The sequence below is a fragment of the Heterocephalus glaber genome, unplaced genomic scaffold (assembly GCF_053883595.1).
Source record: "Heterocephalus glaber isolate CG9 unplaced genomic scaffold, H.glaber_assembly_v1.0 deba00001481, whole genome shotgun sequence".
Lineage (NCBI taxonomy): Eukaryota > Metazoa > Chordata > Mammalia > Rodentia > Bathyergidae > Heterocephalus > Heterocephalus glaber.
The window spans coordinates 46583501-46604281 of record NW_028258317.1 but is presented as its reverse complement, the minus strand read 5'-3'; the positions used below and the strand labels follow the sequence as shown (position 1 = coordinate 46604281).

The following is a 20781-nucleotide window of genomic DNA, read 5'->3' as shown; positions in this document are numbered from 1 at the left end:
ATTAAAGAAGAAATTAGACAGTTTCTACAAGCAAATGACAATGCCAGTACAACAGACAGGAATCTATGGGACACAATGAAAGCAGTTCTATGTGGGAAATTTATAGCAGTCAATGCCCATATTAGGAAAACAGAATTCAGTTAAATAACCTAATGCAGAACCTCACGCTCCTAGAAAAAGAAGAGCATACAAACTCAAAGCTCATACAAGAGAGGAAATTATAAAGATCAGAGCAGAAATCAATGCAATGGAGACTAAGAGAACGATACAAAAAATTAATGAATCAAAGAATTGGTTTTTTGAAAGAATAAATAAAATTGGGCCGGAGATTTAGCTCAGTGGTTGCACCGCCTGCTGCACAAGCGCAGGGACTTGAGTTTGATCCCTGGTACCAAAAAAAAAAAAAAAAAAAAGGAATAAATAAAATCAATAAACCCTTAGCCAAGCTTCTCAAAAAAAGGAAAGAAAAGGCTCAAATCCATGAAATCAAGAATGAAAAAGGTGAAGTCACAACAGATCCATCAGAAATCCAAAGCATCATCAATACCTACTTTGTGAACCCGTACTCTAATAAAGTGGAAAGCACAGACAAAATGGACAGATTCCTAGATACATACGAATTACAGAAGTCAAATGAAGAAGATATAGAAATTCTAAACACCCCAATAACAATGAGTGAAATTGAAAATGTAATAAAAAATTTACTAACAAAGAAAAGCGCAGGTCCTGATGGCTTCACTGCTGAATTCTACAAGACATTTAAAGAAGAACTAACACCATTACTCTTTAAACTCATCAAGGAAATTGAAAGGGAAGCAAAGCTTCCAAATTCATTCCTGGAAGCAAGTGTTACTTTGCTTCCAAAATCAGGGAAAGACCCAATGCAAAAAGAGAACTGCAGACCAATCTCCCTAATTAACATAGATGCAAAAATCCTCAACAACATACTGGCAAACAGAATACAGAGGGTCATCAAGAAGATCATACACCCTGACCAACTCATATTTATCCCAGTGATGCAAGGATGGTTCAACATTCGTAAATCAATAAATGTAATACACTGTATTAACAGAGTCAAGGAAAAAATACATATGATCGTCTCAATAGATGCAGAAAAAGGCATTTGACAAAATCCAACATCCACTCATGATAGAAATGCTACAGAAAATTGGAATAGAAGGTCTTTTTCTTGACCTGATTAAGGCTATCTATGAAAAACCAACAGCCAACATCATACTACGTGGTCAAAAACTGAAAACTTTCATGCTAAAATCAGGAACAACACAAGGAGGCCAACTATCACCACTCCTGTTCAATATTGTTCTGGAAACATTAGCCAGAGCAATTAGAAAAGAGAAAGAAATAAAAGGAGTAAAGATAGGAAAGGAAGAAGTAAAATTGTCATTATTTGCTGATGACATGATACCTTACATAGAAGACCCAAAATACTCTGCCAAAAGACTTCTAGACTTAATTGACAGATTCAGTGGAGTAGCTGGACATAAGGTCAACAATCAAAAAACAATAGCCTTCTTATACACAAATAGCAGACTCACTGAGAGAGAAATTAAGGAAACAATTCCTTTTACAATAGCATCCCAAAAAAGGATATATCTAGGAGGCAACCCAACAAAGGAAGCAAAAGACCTCTACACTGAAAACTACAGCATTCGGAAAACGGAGATCGAGGAAGATATAAGAAAATGGAAAGACATCCCTTGTTCCTGGGTAGGAAGAATCAATATAGTGAAAATGGCCATACTTCCAAAACTACTATATAGATTTAATGTAATGCCAATTGAAATTCCAATAATATATTTCACAGAACTAGAGAAAACAATACAAAAATTCATTTGGAACCAGAAGAGACCTAGAATAGCAAAAGCGATTCTAGGCAACAGAGACATGGCTGGGGGTATCACAAGCCCCAACTTGAAACTGTACTATAAAGCTACTATGATAAAAACAGCATGATACTGGCAAAGAAACAGACCCTAGGATCAGTGGAATAGATTAGAAGATGCAGAAACAACTTCAGACATACTCAGCCACCTCATCTTTGACGAAGAAGCCAACCGCCCTCATTGGAGGAAAGATAGCCTATTTAATAAATGGTGTTGGAAAAACTGGATTTCAACCTGCCAAGGATTAAAACTAGACCCATACCTATCTCCATGCACTAAACTAAGATCAAAGTGGATTAAAGAATTAAATATTAAAACAGAAACACTAAACTTGCTGGAAGATAAGTTAGGTAGAATCTTGAAGTCGTTGGCATAGGAAAAGACTTTATGAACAAAACCTCAGTAGCAAGGGAACTAGCACAAAGCATCAACAACTGGGATCTCATCTTATTAAAAAGCTACTGCACTGAAGGGAAACCACCAACAGAGCTAAGAGATAAACTACAATGTGGGAAAAAAGTTTTAGCAGCTGTACCTCAGACAAAGGTCTACTATCTAGAATATATAAAGAACTGAAAAAAATCAGATCCCCCAAATTCAAAGATCCAATTCAAAAATGGGTATCTGAAATGAACAGACATTTCTCAGACAAAGAAGTCAAAACAGCAAATAAACATGAAAAAATGTTCAACATCACTGGTCTTTCGAGAGATGCAGATGAAAACAACACTGAGATTCCACCTCACCCCAGAAAGAATGGCTGTTATAAAGAAATCATCCAATAACAAATGCTGGCGGGTGTGTGGATAGAAAGGAACCCTTCTCCATTGCTGGTGGGAGTGCAGACTGGTGCAACCACTGTGGAAATCAGTATGGAGATACCTCAAAGAACTAGGCTTAGAGGTCCCATTCAACCCAGCTATCCCCTTAGCAGGGTATCTTCACAAAAGAATTAAAAGAATCATACCACATTGATATATGTGCACCCATGTTTATAGCTGCACAGTTTGTAATAGCTAAAGCTTGGAAACAACCCAAGTGCCCATCAACTGGAGACTAAATAAAGAAGTTGTGGGGTTTTTTATAAAATGGAGTACTACTCAGCCATAAAGAATGAGAAACTAGAGACATTTATAGCTAAATGGATGCATATTGAGGCCATCCTCTTAAGTGAAATAAATAGGACACATATGTGTAAATACCAAATAGTTTCTCTAGTGTGAGAAACTGAAAGTGTAATTAAGGATACACACGGATTAAATTCCCTAATAACATATTTCTTGGATTGTGTTTCCATCACGTGTCATATGACTGTATCAAAATTTAAATTAGGGAGAAGTTTGGCTTATGTGGAGTATGCTAGCTAACTGGAGGTTTTTTTCCACAGCACTATTTGTTCAATGTTGGTTTTGGGGATCTTTCTGAAACAAATCACATCCTCTGGTATCTTGTTGGTGCTTCACATGTTTTTCTAAGTTATATGGAAAAATGTTTAAGTGCTTTTCAGTTTTGTTTTGGTTGAGTTCTACTGTATTTGAATATTATTGTAGTTTTTCCCCGCTTGCATTGTTCTTCTTTGAATGGTTTTAATTTCTGTGTGTGTTTGATAATAAATTTATTTTAAAAAAAAACCTAATAGACTTCCCATCATACCAGATAAAATCTAAGCGCTTTACCCTAGCCTTCAGGATGCTATATAATCTCTAATTATCCCTCCTACTTCATTTATTACCTCTCCCCTTGGTCATTCCCTTAAACTCCTGCTTCCATTCCTGCTGCTCCTCAGACACACAAAGTTCACTCTTAGAGTGTTGCCCGACTGCTCCTTCTGTAACAATGTTTCTTACCCAGATCCTTAAATGGTTGGCTCCCTCCTAACACATGAGAGACTTCAGTTCTATGCAGCACACCGCCAGAAAGTCAGAGGGTTTAACTAGCAGCTCTAGTTACCTCACTCTTTTAACTTCAAAATAATATTCATCACTCATGCTTTTGTTTATGTATTTATTTATGATCTGCTTCTATGAATGCTCCATGAAAGAAGTGATGTTCGCTGCTTTTCTGTTTATTGTTCTATTGCTGGCACAGCTTTCAAGAAAGGTTTGAACTCAGGGCCAGCTCAAAGCATAGCACCCAGCCAAGACAATCCTCTTGGGAAAAGGTGCCACACTATTAGCATCTGTCACAGGCCCCTGGAAATATCATCACAGACAGACATTTTAGCATTAAATGCCAATGATGTTCAGAGAAGAGTGGTACAGTGCAGCATCCCCAAACCTCTAGAACAGATCGTAGAGGACAGTGGGTACTTGATAGCTATAATCCTGATGTTCCTTTATTCAAGAGAACAGGAGGATTAAAATGAGATAATTTACCTAAGTGCCTACTGACATTAGCCACACAATAAGCATTAGTTACCCTTCTTGAAAATCAGTGTCCCCAAATGTTAAAGGGAAAAAGACTAAATATTCTCTAAAATCTTTTTCAAGTTGCTCTCAGTCTTTTTCTCCCCCTCCCCCCACCAGAATTGGTGATTGAACCCAGGGTCCTGCACATTGTAGGCAAGGGTTCTACCATTGAGCTACATCCCAGGTCCCCTCTCAGTCATTTTCAATTGCTTTTAGAAACACCAACTGACAACCTACTATGTATGTAGCAAGAGTTCCAGACATTGGATGTATACTAGTGAACTAGATGAATATAATTCCTTCCCTCCTGGACTTTGCCATCTACAAACATTAATTAACACATCGGTGCATGCCTATAATCCCAGCTATTCAGAAGGCAGGAAGATTGAAATTTTGACTCCAACTTAAGGAGATCCTGATCAAACTAAAAACATAAAAAAAGGCCAGAGATGTAGTTCTGTGCTCCTTGGGGTCAGTCTCTGTACTCCCCCCGCCACACACATCAAAAATAATTAATATATTTAAACTAATACATTAAAGCATTTAAAATAAATAAAAGTGAAATTAAAATGATAACTGTCATGAGTGAAAAGTGGACTTCTGAGAGTTTTCTAGGGGTAAGGAGATAAAGAAGATGGTAGGGAGGTAGGCAGGAAGGTGAGGGTAATTCTAAACTCGGCCTTCCGCTTCACATACTTACTATCTTGTCCCACACTCCTTTTCATCCGTGCACTCTTTCACAGAGTTCCCTATGACAGGCATAGCCTCCCATCCTTCTTGGCCCTAGACTCTCCCTCCATCCAGTGCAACCTGAAAATGGGAAGTGAGGTACCAATTTCTTTACCTATCACTAGTTACATGTACAATTTTCTACAAAAACTCACAGTTCAGAGGTTAAGAATTCAGATTTGAAGGTCAGAAAGAGTTGGGTTCAAGCCCCTGCTCCACCACTTCCCAGCTATGTGATCTTGGACAAATTATGTAAACTCCTTAACTTCAGTTTCTATTTAGGTAAATGTTAAAATGATCAGAGTCCCTGTCTCTTAGGGCTACTGCAAGGACAAATGGCAATGATATCTAACATGCAAGGCACAGTATCTGACATTACCTGCAACACCATGATTGCTCTGGGACACCAGGCTGACTGTGGTGATCTTAGCACTGCTCTGCTGTCTGTGAACATCATTAGTTCCTAAAGGTGACAAATACCTAGATGTGTGTATGATGTACCAAAGCAGTTACACAGCAGGCTTTTCCTTTGTCCTCCTTCCTCTCATATGGTTTTGGCTAATTCTTGTCACTGTATCCAAAATGACAGCTATCTCTGGAGACAGCCCCTGACTGTGGTCTTCCCTACACTGACCCTTCTCAGCTTGAAGCAGCTAGATGGAAACTATGTCCTTTCTCTCCCCTAATCGAAGTCAGGGATAGCTCTTCAGAGGCGGGAATACTATAGACAGCCAAATTAGGTAGAAATATTATAGGTAGTCACACAGGACTAGGGCCTGGAGGTAATCATTACAGATGAGAACATATCAAAAACTATCTAGAGGTCTGCCTGCTGCATAAGCGCAAGGACCCGAGTTCGATCCCCGGTACCAAAAAAAAAACAACAAACCTATCTGGAGGCACATTTGAAGAAGATTAAAGTCACAATGGCAAGATTTACATACTTCTGTAAGGAAGCCTGAAATTGTGAGTACCACCCTTTCAAGAGTTCCCATATGAATAAGCCATTATCTCATTTAGGGTGGGCCATCTTCTCCCACCCACTAAGACCAAAACTATTAAGACTAAGACTAAAGACAAGATTAAGCCTATAGATTATCAACCAGGATTACTGATGTCATCCATATGCCCTTCTATACTATTGGATCAGTCTTAGTGAAGTAGCTATACTTGCAACTGTATTGGTTGATTATAATTTGACCCACACTGTGTCCACCCCTCGTGACTTTGCTCTATAAAACTTTCTCAGAAAAGTGGGCTCACAGGCAACCCATTCAGAACCCTGCCTGTTTCTCTCAGGAGCTATGCCTATATTCCCCATTCCTATTCTCCAATAAACTTTCCTACCTTAAAAAAAAGTGAGAGTTGTATTTAGTAAGATAAAAATAAGAGGTCAAAGAAGTGGAACCTAGCTCATGCACTCTTTGGAATAACAAGAAAAAAGCCAAACTGAAACAGTTTAAAAAACAAATAGATGATGAAACTTCTTAATACAGTCTCCCTGGTTTGGTCATTTTTCAAATGAGAAAATGTCAGCACATCAAGGAAATGTGCAGCAAGAGCCTTGGTTATAATGAACTATCCACAGACTGAGCAAGTCTTAGTCCAGGTGAAGGTTGTTATGTGGTTGAAAGAATTCAGCCTTCTCAATGGGTTAATGTAAGAGACAGTGACATCATCAATGCCATCAATGAACAATATCTTCCCCATAAAGGAAACAAATGAGAATTTAAGAAAAATGATTTTGCCAGGCATAGTGGCAAATGCCTGGAATTCCAGCACTTGGGAGGCTGAGGCAGGAGAATTGCTGTGAGTTTGAGGCCAGCTCGGGCTACATAGTGAGTTCAAGGCCAGCCTGAACTACATAGCAAGACCTTGTCTCAAAACACCAAAATAAATAAATAAATAAGATTTTAATAAAAACTGATTCAAGAAATATCTAACATATGTAGAACATATCAAAAGTAACAAGATGCTTCTTTACAGATAAGGGAACTGAGGCTCTGAGAGTTTATGATACTTGTCATGATGCCACATGGCAAAGTAGGGATTCAAAACCAAGTAATCTGAAACAAAAGGTTTTTCCTTGCTGACATCTAGTTAGTAAGCATAACTACCGAAGCGTAAAATCAATCTGATTAAGTGAAAAGATGCCTTCTTAAATGGGATCTTACAGTTATAAGTGAATATATACAACTTACCCCAAAAGAAAGTATTTACACAGGAGATTAATAAAAAGAAAGCACCAAACTCACCGTTGAACAGGATGAGGCTGCCCCCTTGTGTCCATTGGTTTTTTCTACCTTTATAAATTGAAGAACTGGATGGGTCTTTATTATTTGGAAACAAAATCATTGGACTTATTCTTGAGTGGTAAAATCATATGCAAATCTGAGTATTATCACTTGTGTGCCTACCTTAATGGTCAATTTTCTTTTGACTACACGTATGTTTGAAAGCGATGTAAAAAAATCAAACAATACAGACTATCAAACAGTAAAGTACTATCTACAGCAAAATGAAAAGATAACAAATCAGGGGCCCTGGTTTCAGTTGAGGGCAGGAGGTAGGAGAGACCTAGAAGGAGGTAAAGCTGGTGGAAAGTAAGAAGCAGAGAGGAAAACCTTTCCCCAAAGCCAGGCCCAGCCCCAGGCGAAAGAGGACCATGCAGGGTTATGGTGAAGACGCGGTGTGGCTGTGAGCACACGGGCCAGACAGCCGCAGACTGTGGATGGCAGAGGCAGTCCCAGGACGACCCCTTCACCCATCTTGGACATGGCCTTTCAGGTGCGTCTAAGAACCAGCCTTGGCCCCAGCCAGCTCTTCTCACAGCTACTCTGTGGCTGGCACATACAGAGCATTTAGCCCTTCCCAGCTGCAGTCATCTCTGGAGGGACCTAGGGTAGACAGAGACCGCTGAAATCCATGTGCTATGAAAAAAGAGTCGCTCTACCTGGAGCGACTGGAGAAGGGGGCGTCATCCAAAATTGACAGTACTCCTGGTGCTGGTGCCAGTGATCGGGCAGACACCAGGCCTGCCCTCCTGGACAAGTAAACAAACACGTGTGTACTATAATTACTAACTGAACCAAAAAAAACAATGGTGCCATAAGCAAGAATAAATGGAAATCCTGCCTTCAAAAAGAAAGAAAGAAAACAAATCAGCCAGTGAAAAAAACTGGTCCTTGAGAACCCGAAAGTGAACCATGTGACCCCACAGTGCAGGCCACATGAGACCTTTTGCAAATCATTTTTACCCAATTGGTTAGTGTCAAGGACCAGCAGATCATGCAGATTCACTGCTGTTGCTACGTGCCTGGTGCCAGCAACATCATTCCAGGAAGAGTGCCACAGTGCAGAACATGTGTAAATTACAGCCTCAGTAATATATGTAGATATGTGGATTAATTTGCATAGCATCTGAAGCTGAGTGAAATTAAATCTTATTTTGAGCAATTCAAACACAATTCTATCAAAATTACAATCTGAAATTGGAGGACTGTAGACAAAAAGAAAAGCATAATAAGGCTTCCATATTGCATCTGATTAACTTGTAAGTTATAAACGTACGGATAGGCTAAAGCTGAATATTCTCCAACCATCATTATTTCAAACAACTACTCTTGCAATGTTTCACAGATGGTTTTCCAGTCACATGAAAAACATACAGCAATTCAAGATATATTAAATTTTTAAAAGGGCCAGGGATTTAGCTCAGTGGCAATGCCACCTGCCTCACACATGCAAGGTCCTAAGTTCAATCCCTGGTACCGTAAAAAAAAATATTTTAAAGTAGGTTGCAAAATGTGTATATTTAACATATACATCTATATATAATATAGCATGTATATAGCAGGTATATACAGGGTTGGTTGAATATACTAAATGTATTATATACACTAAATACATTTCAAAGGGTCTAAAAATACACAACAAACTTAATAAAATAATTATCTGTCTGGAGTTTTTGGTGAATGGGTTTTGATTTTTTTTTTATTCTATATACTTCTGTGTTAGCTAAAATTTTTACAGTGAGATATGTTGTAGTTCTTGGGTGATTTTTTTAATTCATCCAAAATTAAATAAGACCAACATGAGCATGCTTCTACTTTATTAGGCTACTAATACATAACTTGCCAGTTAACAGTGATATATGTTTGAATATAAAATTGGGTCACAGAAGAAAAAAAAACTTATGGGAAAAACCCAGCGGCCTGATTTTTGACGAGCCCAGTGGCTCATCAATTTTTGGCTGAAAAGCCTTCAGTGAAAATTTCTGAATAACAGATAGGAACCAACTGCTCTGTTCTGTCAACTAAGAAAGTAATGATACATCCAAGCGCATCTATCCCTAGATTGACAGAAAGAGGTTTCTTGACTGTTCCCAGGGGCTGCCTTTGGGCCTAGGGACCAAGAAGCAGAAGAAATACAGACACTTGGGTCTACAGCACTTCAGTTGGGCCCTTGGTCTGCTCTAACGGAATCCCTCTGCACAGGGTTAATGAGCCTTATAATGATGCTCCACAGCCACCCCACACGCCTTTAACAGAGGCATCTGCCAAGCTCACCTTCCTTCTCTCATGCTCTCTCAGGAAAAAGGTGACAAAATATGAAAATGAGGAAACAAGGGGGGAAATATATGCATAATGATTATAACTGATTAAGACACCAGGAAAAATACAGTGGACCTCTGAAATTCATGGGGGTTACATTTCTACAGCACTCGCGAATTGTGAAAAACCACAAAGTTCAGATATGGTCAGAAAAATGTCTATAAATGCCTATTTTTATAGTTTAAACCAAAAATATGCTATGTCTCCCAAAGTTATGTAATTTAATTTAATAAAATACTGTATTAATAAAGCCTTAAAAGGTGCAGGGGGTTTTATGGCATCTTAGGGATCTTAGGGCTTTAAGAAGAACAAAACCAAGAATATTCAAGATAGCTACATGCAGTACAGCACCCTGTTATGATGCAGGAATGCTGCTGCATCTGCCTGAGGTGGGTTACAGGGCAGCGGCCAATCAGCAGCAAGGGGAACTGAACAACACTCATGGATTGGCTACTTGAAAACCTTCCCCCACAAAAAACAATTGCAAAGGATGTTTGCAGTTCCTGCAAATTTACAATTATTAGTTAAATTCTAAAGAAAAAATCCTTGAAAAATTGAAGCCATGAACTCTGAACCGTGACTTCCCACATGACCCAGTGATCCCCCTACTAGGTATCTTCCCCAAATAGGTTAAGACATCATACTACAGTGATACATGCATACCAATGTTGATAGCAGCACAACTTGTAATAGCTAAATCTTGCAAACACCCTATATACCCATCAACAGATGACTGGATAAAAAAATAATCTATATATAATGGAATACTACTGTGCTATAAAGAATGACAGATATGACACATTTGTAGGAAAATGGATGGACCTGGAAAATATAAACCGGACACACAAGCTTAAATAGTGCATAGTATCTCTCATTTGAGTGAGGCAAAGTACAAAGGGAATAATAATGATGGATGGAAGGGGACAAGGAGATGGTTCTCTTGCAATAGGGAAGTGGTCCAAGGGAAAAAGTGGTAAGGGGTAAGGAGGAGGGGAATGGAAAATAAGAATAAAGATATGCCATGTAGAGGAAGCTAATAACCTCAATTAACATAAACATTATATGACACAACATGAGCTAAGATTAATATCAACAAGAATGAAAAATGGGATAGGGGAATTTTTGGAAGAAGGAGGGAGGGGGGAAGAAGGAAAAAGGGATTAAAGAAGAAACAAGCTGTGGTATGTACATGTGACCACTCCCCAAGATGACTGTAAGCTGCATGAATTGCAAATATGTACCAATAAAATAAAAAATAAATTTAAAAAAGAAATGACGATGAAATTGTGGCAAAAAAAAAAATAAGGTTTGAGCCCGGCGGGGCCGAGTGGGGCCCAGCAGTTGCAGGCTGACCAGGACCTGCTTGCTCTGGCTTGCTCCACCAGCTTGCCACAAGGACAGGCTTGCCACCAGCACAGGGTGAGAAGGACACCCCCCCCGCCCCCATGGCAGGCCCACCAGCTGACGGCTTGGCTAAGCGGGGCGCCTCCAACAACACTCCCTACCCCCTACCCTGGCCTCTGGCCTTTTGGTTGTGCAGCTACTTGGTTACACACTGCAGAAGCACAGGGGGACATAAAAGCCATTGTCCTGAGTGCCAGAAGTGAACAACAGAGAGAGCGTCCGTCTCACGCTCCCTGATGAAAACAAGCCCACTGGAAAAGTGAAGGGAATCTCTGCAATAAAGGCACACCAGAACACTGTGATTGGTGATTGGAGGGATCATCAGCTCCCATCGGAAACTGGACTTTCTTCAGGGGAAAAGCACCTGAAACCTGCAGTAGAAACTTGCAGAGTGCAACCCAGCAGGAGGACATGGAGCTCAACTTGGGACTTGCAACCAGAAATCTGCCTGAATCTCAAGGGTCTGGGACTAGCTTACTGAGACTCATTGACTTACAACTGTACACTGCTGCCCACATTGCCTATTGTGACAGCAGAGACATATCCTGAAGGAGGCCCTTTATTTTGTAAAGGTGATAGATTAATAACTACCACAAATTGTCATTGTCTAAGACGTATTTGATGCTATGGTGTTGCTGATTGTATGACTTGGGCTAAAGTGTTGTGATTGATCTAATCAGTTGTCCTTCCTGGTATAATGAAAATGAGATAGCCTCAGAGTCATTAGAGACTCAAAAATTAAAGACTAGCTATATCTGGAAGGCACCTCTGAGAAGCAATCATTCCATACGGGTTTTAAATACATCAGCAAAGATACTTACAATAAACAACTTCAAAACATCAACCCAGGAACTAAACCAAGGACAGTACCAAAAACAAAAATGAGAAAGCATTTAAGCAGGTCACAAACCCAGACTTCCACCCCACAAAAGGCAATTTTTGGGGGAAATGAGGTGCAAAAGTCTGATAATCAACCACCTGGACACCCTGAACTGATAGCACAGGAAGTAACAAAACAGAAGAATGAGGCTCTAGAAAAATTCAAAGCAGAAATAATCTCCCAGATAACTACAGAGATGGTGAGCAGAGTGAAAGACATGATTAGAGGCTCTAGAACAGAAACTGATAAAAAAAAAAAAATAGATGAGCTCAGAAACATGCTGGAAGCCAGGAATGCCCAGCATAAGAAAGAAATGGAAATAAGGATGACCCAACGTAAGAAAGAAATGGAACCAATGAAACAGATTCAAACAGATATTCAGGAGATTAAAAACTCTATTGAAAGCATGCAGAGCAGATTAAGAGAATCTGAAGATAGAATAGCAGATATAGAAGACAGGATTGCCGTGAAGGACCATGAAAACAGAGATTTCTTAAAAATAGTAAGGGACCATGAGAAATCAATCCAGCAGCTGATAGATGATGCAAAGAAGAATAACATAAGATTGATAGGAGTCCATGAAAAAACAGGAGAAAATACAACTGACATTAAAAAAACTGTTCACAAAAGTAATAGTAGAAAACTTTTCAGACAGAGGTGGAGAATTGGACATACAGATAAGTGAGGCATATAGAACTCCAACTAGCCATGATCAAAAAATATCTACACCTAGACATATAATAGTCAAGATCCCAGAAACCCAATAGAAGAACAAAATCCTACAGGCAGTTAGAGAAAAGAAACAAATCACCTACAAAGAAAAGCCCATCAGAATCACAGCAGACTTCTCAACACAAACCCTCCAATCAAGGAGAGACTGGAGTCAAGTATTTCAAGCCATAAAAGAAAATAACTTCCAACCTACACTGTTGTATCCTGCAAAATTATCTTTCAAAATCGATGGGGATATTAGATACTTTCACAACAAAGAACACCTGAGAAATTTCATGAACACCAAACCAGCACTCCAAATAATTCTAAGCAATATCCTAGAAAAAGGCAATGAAGGTCACAACTTCATGGGGCTCAACAGAGGGAAGCCACCAGACAAGGTAAGAAACTAAAGGGAAAGGGGGAAAAAGAAATAAGAGCCAACAACAGTAAAACATCATGACAAGGATGAGTCAATATCTATCAATTATAACTATCAATGTTAATGGCCTCAATTCACCAATCAAAAGAAGCAGACTGACAGAATGTATTAAGAAGCAAAATCCAGCAATATGCTGTATACAAGAAACACACCTAACTCAAGAGGAAATTCATAGACTGAAAGTAAAAGGATGGAAAACAGTTCTTCACGCCACAGGAACCCAGAAGAAAACAGGGGTAGCAGTCTTATTTGCAGACAAAGTAGATTTCAAACCAAAACTAATTAAGAGAGACAAAGATGGTCATTACATCGTTTTGAAGGGAACAATCCAAGAGGAAGAGATGACAATCCTAAATATATATGCACCAAATATGAATGCCCCCAACTACACAAAGCAAATATTAATGGACATGAAAAACCAAATAAGCACTAATAGAGTTGTAGGGGGGACCTCAGTACCCCACTATCACAAGTAGACAGATCATCTAGACAAAAAATTAACAACGAAATTCTAGAACTGAACCAAGCTATTGAACAAATGGACTTAATAGATATTTACAGTGTTCCAGCCCACAAAATCAGAATACACATTCTTTTTGGCTACACATGGGTCATTCTCCAAAATAGATCACATGCTAGCTCACAGGACATGTCTAAGTCAATGTAAAAGAATTGAAATTACCCCCTGTATATTATTAGACCTTAGTATAATAAAATTGGAGATCAATAACATGAGAAACTGCAAAACTCCCACAAACACCTGGAAATTGAATAACACCCTCCTGAACAACCAATGGGTCACAAAGGAAATTAAAGAAGAAATTAGACAGTTTCCACAAGTAAATGATAATGCCAGTACAACATACAGGAATCTATGGGACACAATGAAAGCAGTTCTACACAGGAAATTCATAGCAGTGAATGCCCATATTAGGAAAAAAGAGAGAACTCAGATAAATAACCTAATGCAGAACCTCAAACTCCTAGAAAAAGAAGAGAATATCAAACCCAAAGCCCGCACATGAGAGGAAATTATAAAGATCAGAGCAGAAATCAATGCAATGGAGACTAAGAGAACAATACAAAAAATTAATGAATCAAAGAGTTGTTTTTTCGAAAGAATACATAAAATCGATAAACCTTTAGCCAATCTTATCAAGAAAAGGAAAGAAAAGACTCAAACCCGTGCAATTAAGAACGAAAAAGGGGAAGTCACAACAGAACCACCAGAAATCCAGAGTATCATCAATACCTACTTCGAGAACCTGTACTCTAATAAAATGGAAAACACAGGAGAAATGGACACATTCCTAGATACATATGAATTGCCAAAGTTAAAGGAAGAAGATATAGAAATTCTAAACACCCCAATTACAATAAGTGAAATTGAAAAATGTAATAAAAAATTTACCAACAAATAAAAGCCCAGGTCCTGATGGATTCACTGCTGAATTCTACAAGACATTTAAAGAAGAACTAATGCCATTACTCTTTAAACTCATCAAGGAAATTGAAAGGGAAGCAAGGCTTCCAAACTCATTCCTGAAAGCAAGTGTGACTTTGATTCCAAAATCAGGGAAAGACCCAACCCAAAAAGAGAACTGCAGGCCAACCTCCCTAATGAACATAGATGCAAAAAATCCTCAACAAGATACTGGCAAACAGAATACAGAGGGTCATCAAGAAGATCATACACCCTGACCAAGTTGGATTTATCCCAGGGATACAAGGATGGTTCAACATTCGTAAATCAATAAATGTAATACACTATATTAACAGAGTCAAGGACAAAAACCATAAGATCATCTCAATAGATGCAGAAAAGGCATTCAACAAAATCCAACACCCATTCATGATAAAAACCCTACAGAAAATTGGAATAGAAAGTCTTTATCTCAACCTGATTAAGGCTATCTATGAAAAACCAACAGCCAACATCATACTAAATGGTCAAAAACTGAAAACTTTCATGCTAAAATCAGGAACAAGACAAGGAGGCCTACTATCACCACTCCTGTTCAATATAGTTCTGGAAACATTAGCCACAGCAATTAGAAAAGAGAAAGAAGGGCCGGGGATTTAGCTCAGTGGTTCGGGTGCCTGCCTCGAAAGCGCAAGGTCCCGAGCTCGATCCCTGGTACCAAAAAAAAAAGAGAAAAGAGAAAGAAATAAAAGGAATAAAGATAGGAAAGGAAGAAGTGAAACTGTCATTATTTGCTGACAATATGATACTTTACATAGAAGACCCAAAAAACTCTACCAAAAGACTTCTAGACTTAATTGACAGATTTAGTAGAGTAGCTGGATATAAGGTCAACACTAAGAAAACAATAGCCTTCTTATACACAAATAGCAGACTCATTGAGAGAGAAATTAGGGAAACAATTCCTTTTACAATAGCATCCAAAAAAATGAAGTATCTAGGAATCAATCTAACAAAGGAAGCAAAAGATCCCTACACTGAAAATTATAGCACCCTGAAAAAGGAGATCGAGGACGATATAAGAAAATGGAAAGACATCCCTTGTTCCTGGATAGGAAGAATCAATATAGTGAAAATGGCCATACTTCCAAAATTGCTATATAGATTTAATGCAATGCCGAGTGAAATTCCAACAATATACTTCACAGAGCTAAAGAAAACAATCCAAAAATTCATTTGGAACCAGAAGAGACCTAGAATAGCAAAAGCAATTCTGGGCAACAGAGACATGGCTGGGGGTATCACAATACCCAACTTGAAGCTATACTACAAAGCTACTGTGATAAAAACAGCATGGTACTGGCAAAGAAACAGACCCTAGGATCAGTGGAATAGATTAGAAGATGCAGAAACAACTTCAGACATACTCACTCAGCCACCTCATCTTTGACGAAGGAGCCAACCACCCTCATTGGAGGAAAGATAGCCTATTTAATAAACAGTGTTGGAAAAACTGGATTTCAACCTGTCAGAGATTAAAACTAGACCCATATCTATCACCATGCACTAAACTAAGATCTAAGTGGATTAAAGATCTAAATATTAAGACAGAAACACTAAACTTGCTGGAAGAAAAGTTAGGTAGAACTCTTGAAGATATTGGCATAGGAGAAGACTTTATGAACAAAACCTCAGTAGCACAGGAACTGGCAGAAAGAATCAACAACTGGGATCTCATCTTATTAAAAAGCTTCTGCACTGCAAGAGAAACCACCAACGGAGCTAACAGACAACCTACAATGTGGGAAAAATTTTTTAGCAGCTATAACTCAGACAAAGGGCTACTATCTAGAATATATAAAGAACTGAAAAAAATCAGATCCCCCAAACTCAAAGACCCAATTCAAAAATGGGCATCTGAAATGAACAGACATTTCTCAGAAAAAGAAGTAAAAGCAGCAAATAAACATATGAAAAAATGTTCAACATCACTGGTCATTCGAGAGATGCAGATGAAAACAACTCTGAGATTCCACCTCACCCCAGAAAGAATGGCTATCAAGAAATCAACCAATAACAAATGCTGGCGAGGGTGTGGAGAGAAAGGAACCCTTCTCCATTGTCGGTGGGAGTGCAGACTGGTGCAAGCACTGTGGAAATCAGTGTGGAGATACCTCAAAGAACTAGGGCTGGAGGTCCCATCTGACCCAGCTATTCCCCTGCTGGGTGTTTTCCCAAAAGAATTGAAAGAATCATACCACAGAGATATATGTGTACCCGTGTTTATTGAGGCAGTTTGTAATAGCTAAAGCTTGGAAACAGCCCAAGTGCCCATCAACTGGAAACTGGATAAAGAAGATGTGGGTTTTTTAATAAAATGGAGTATAGGTCAGCCATAAAGAACGAGAAACTAGAGTCATTTATAGCTAAATGGATGCATATTGAGGCCATACTCTTAAGTGAAATAAATAAGACACACATGTGTAAATACTGAATATTTTCTCTAGTGTGAGAAACTGAGAGTGTAAATAAGGACTAAAAGGATTAATAACAAATAATTTCAACTTTGAAATAGGAAAAGGTCCAAAGGGGTAGGGGTGGTGGGAGGAGATGGGGAAAGGAAAGAATGGAAAGGAAAAATTATGAGAAAAGAAAAAAAAATGGAAACAAAGTATGTAAATAGGGAAGGGTGGAGGGGTGAAGGGCGCACAGGTAATGGGGAAAAAATAAGAACCAAGATACATCATGTACAGGTACAAGCACCCAATGATAAATGTAAATGTATTGCATACCTAAAATATACCAAGAATTTAAGCAAAAAAAAAGAGAATAGGGTTTGTTCCTGGAGTGATGAAAATATTCTGGAATTAGTAGACAAAATTAAATAAACTGGCAGGGGTTAAGTGTATGCTACATAAACTTGTGAACATATAAGTTATGTTTATTTAAAAGCACAAATTTTCAATAACAGCCTCCATTTTGTCATGCTAAAATCCTTTTTAATTTAAGCTAGTTTAGAAGTATATTTTCTGGCACATTACCTGGAGGTACTAGCTGTATTAATTCAAACCTGGTTAGGAAGCCTAAAATGAAAAAGAAATAAGATTTTAATGCTTAAGAAAATTGTCACAGTTTTTTATTAAAGGGAAAATTTAATGGGATACGATAGCATCCCATTTATACTATTAGTAATAATAACACAATTAGCCCTCCTTATTCAACCAACTACAGACAGAAAATATATTTTTAAATTGTATTTGTACTAAACATGTGCAGGCTTTTTTCTTCTCAACATTCTTTAAACAATATGGAAAAAAAACTACTTATGTAGCATTTACATTTTATTAGATATTGTAAGTACTCTAGAGATGATTTAAATTGCATGAGAAAATACTGTATGGATAGATTATAAGCAAATACTACATCATTTTATATAAGGAATTGAGCATCATGGATTTGGTTATAGGCAGAAATCCTGGAACCAGTTTCCCATAGATACAGCACGGCAACTATAATTAAAAACAAGTGCCATATCAACAATGATTCAAGTATTAATAAAGTGAGGGAGTGGACTGACAGGAACCGAGTTACAAAAATAGCTCTGCACTTCCTGAAAAGTATGGACCAAATTTGTAATATTTTGTCTTTTAAAAGTATATTCGAGGCCAGGGATGTAGCTCAGTGGTGCCGCACCTGCCTCACAGGTGTAAGGTCCTGAGTTCGATCCCTGGTACCAAAACAAAACAAAAAAATAAATTTAAGTATATTCAGGAGCTTCAGTGGCACAATCAGTTAGCGCATGGTACTTATATAAAAGTGTATCAAGGGCTGGAGATGTAGCTCAAGGGTAAAGCACCTGCCTAACATGTACAAGGCCCTGAGTTCAATCCCTACTACCACCCAAAAAAGAAAAACATATCCATTGCCAAGGACATGCTGTAATCCCAGCACTCAAGAGGCTGAGACAGGAGGATCACCATGAGTTCAAGGCCACCCTGGACTGCATAGTGAGTTCAATGCCAGCCTGAACTACATAATAAGGTCTTGCCTCAAAGAAAACCAAGTGTATCCATAGAGCATTAAAACAACAATGTACTGTACTTTTCATTCTAAAAATTCAATCATTATCCATTAATATACAAGTTTCTCTTCCCTAAAATAGTATACCATATGACTATACAAATTAGATATAAAATATAACTTTTAAAATTTTATTTCTTTAGTTCAAAATATATTTAGAAATGAGTCCATCTATAATGTCCATATAAACAAAAATAAAATTCAAATCTTAAAGGTAACAAGATAAATAATGTCACAATAAAAAATAAATAGTAATTTCTACAAAATAATATTAGAATTGGTAGCACCTTAAAACAAACAATAAAAGTAAAATTCTTACTATGAAAAATATATGAATGCACAAGGAAAAAAATTAAAAGCCAAGACAGCCTCAAATTTTAGGTTTTCAAAATGGGAGGCAGAATATATATTTACATCACCCCAATGGTAACATTAAGCACTTAATTTGTTTCAGGCTCTAAATTTCTTACATTAAGTCTCAGCATAAGCCTATGAGTTGAATATACAGGTATCTTCCTTTTTACGAATAAACAAATTAAATCTCAAAGAAAAAAGTACAGTAAGGCCACACAACTAATAGTGACAGGGCTCCATTTGAACCCAAGTCGTCCCCCAAGCCTGGTACCCTTATTCACAAGATATTCCACTGAAAAATCCCATTCTTCCACGGAACAAGTTAATTAGGATGCTTTAAAAATACCTACAGCTTTTAATTGCCTGCTGGATGGTATTTCATACTTGTTTTAAATATCAAGGACAGTGGAAATCACTAATAACAGATCTGGAGAACTGTGCTCATGCTCCCCGACACACACACACTGCTCTTTCAGTGCTCCAGTCCACTACCCAAGGTGAATATTTTGGGATCTGAAAGAAAAAGATCCTGATTCTTAGATGCTCATTTGAAATTATTGAATTCTTCTTTTGAAGGTAAAGAGCCTTGAGGGAATCGATGCCCTTCCAGGCATGACCCATCTCAGACAGATATTTCATCTTCCTGCTTCTTAAGACTCAGACGCAAAGATAAATGCAGTACATTGGGTATTACATCCACTTTTTAAAAACTAAGTCTCAAAGGGATCATTTTTGTGGTAGATGCTTTATATCCAATTGCCTTTATGCCTGCCTGAAACACACAGTTTTAGTGCTCAAAGAAATACATTTGATCCCAGTGATTTAGAAAACAGCTTATGGTAGAGTTTGTTTTGTTTTGTTCATTTGTTGCAGTACTGGAGATTGAACCTAGGACCTTCACACTAAACTACAACCCCAGGCTTTTTTAAATTTTATTGTGAGACAGGGTCTTGCCAAGTGACTAAGTTGCCCAGACTGGACTTGAACTTGCCATCTTCCTGCCTTGGCCTCCCAGAGTACTGGGGATACTCTGCATGCACCACTACTCAGGGCATTGTAGAGATCTTTCGAAGTTGGTCCTTCATAGACTCCTCTTCATTAGTCCACCCCATCATGTTGCTCAAGTTCTTTCTAGGCCTTTTCTGTGCTCACTCCCTGGACCATCTCATTCATTCAAGACTTAATTAAAATATACATCCTGAAGAGTCTCCAGTCTCTTTAGACAGACCACATCTATTTTTTCCAGAGCTTTAGTTATGTTCCACAATACTGAACATCTCCCACTGGCACTCTAAATTCAACCTGTCCAAAGTTAAACTACCCACATACCAACTCCTCTTCCTGAATTCCCAGTCTCACTGAATGGCACGCATAGTAACCAGGTTTCCTCTGCATGCTGAGTTAAGATCATGCCTACATCCAATCAATCCATCAAAGACTTACTATTTCTGGCTCTTCCACCTTACCTTTGATTCCTGTAGATTTTCTACTTTCGTATTATCTCCCTGGCTCTGAGCTATTTTCTCACTGCTCTGGCTTTCTGTTCTAAAACACCTGCTCAGTGACCACCTCCACTATCTGTAGTACCAGAATCAATATTTGCCTAATTTCAAACTTCTTAATATAACTGGTTTGTCAGCCCAATACTTCACCTGATCTTGATTCTATTCTTTATCCAACACTTCTTGTTATCTAGAATGTGCTTCTGAGTCTTACTCTATATTCTGTATGTGACTTGGTCCTACTTCTTTCAATTGAGTAAATCTCAGTTTAAAAATTCTTAAAAGCTTAAGCGTACAGTTAAGAATCACACTATCTTCTAACCTTGTACAA

At 38.2% G+C, this 20781-nt stretch overlaps 1 protein-coding gene across 3 annotated transcripts in view; it reads right to left on the bottom strand.

Annotated features, from left to right (window-relative positions):
- Spata6l (spermatogenesis associated 6 like) overlaps nt 1–20781 on the bottom strand; it is a 101523-nt gene that overhangs the window by 68330 nt on the left and 12412 nt on the right. The window contains exon 4 of one of the 3 annotated variants that reach the window (XM_087184002.1): nt 17556–17597. The exons of the other annotated variants lie outside the window; for them this stretch is intronic. Within the exon in view, the coding sequence (XP_087040128.1) occupies nt 17556–17597 (42 nt within the window). The remainder of the gene's footprint in view (nt 1–17555; nt 17598–20781) is intronic. 3 annotated transcript variants of the gene reach the window in all.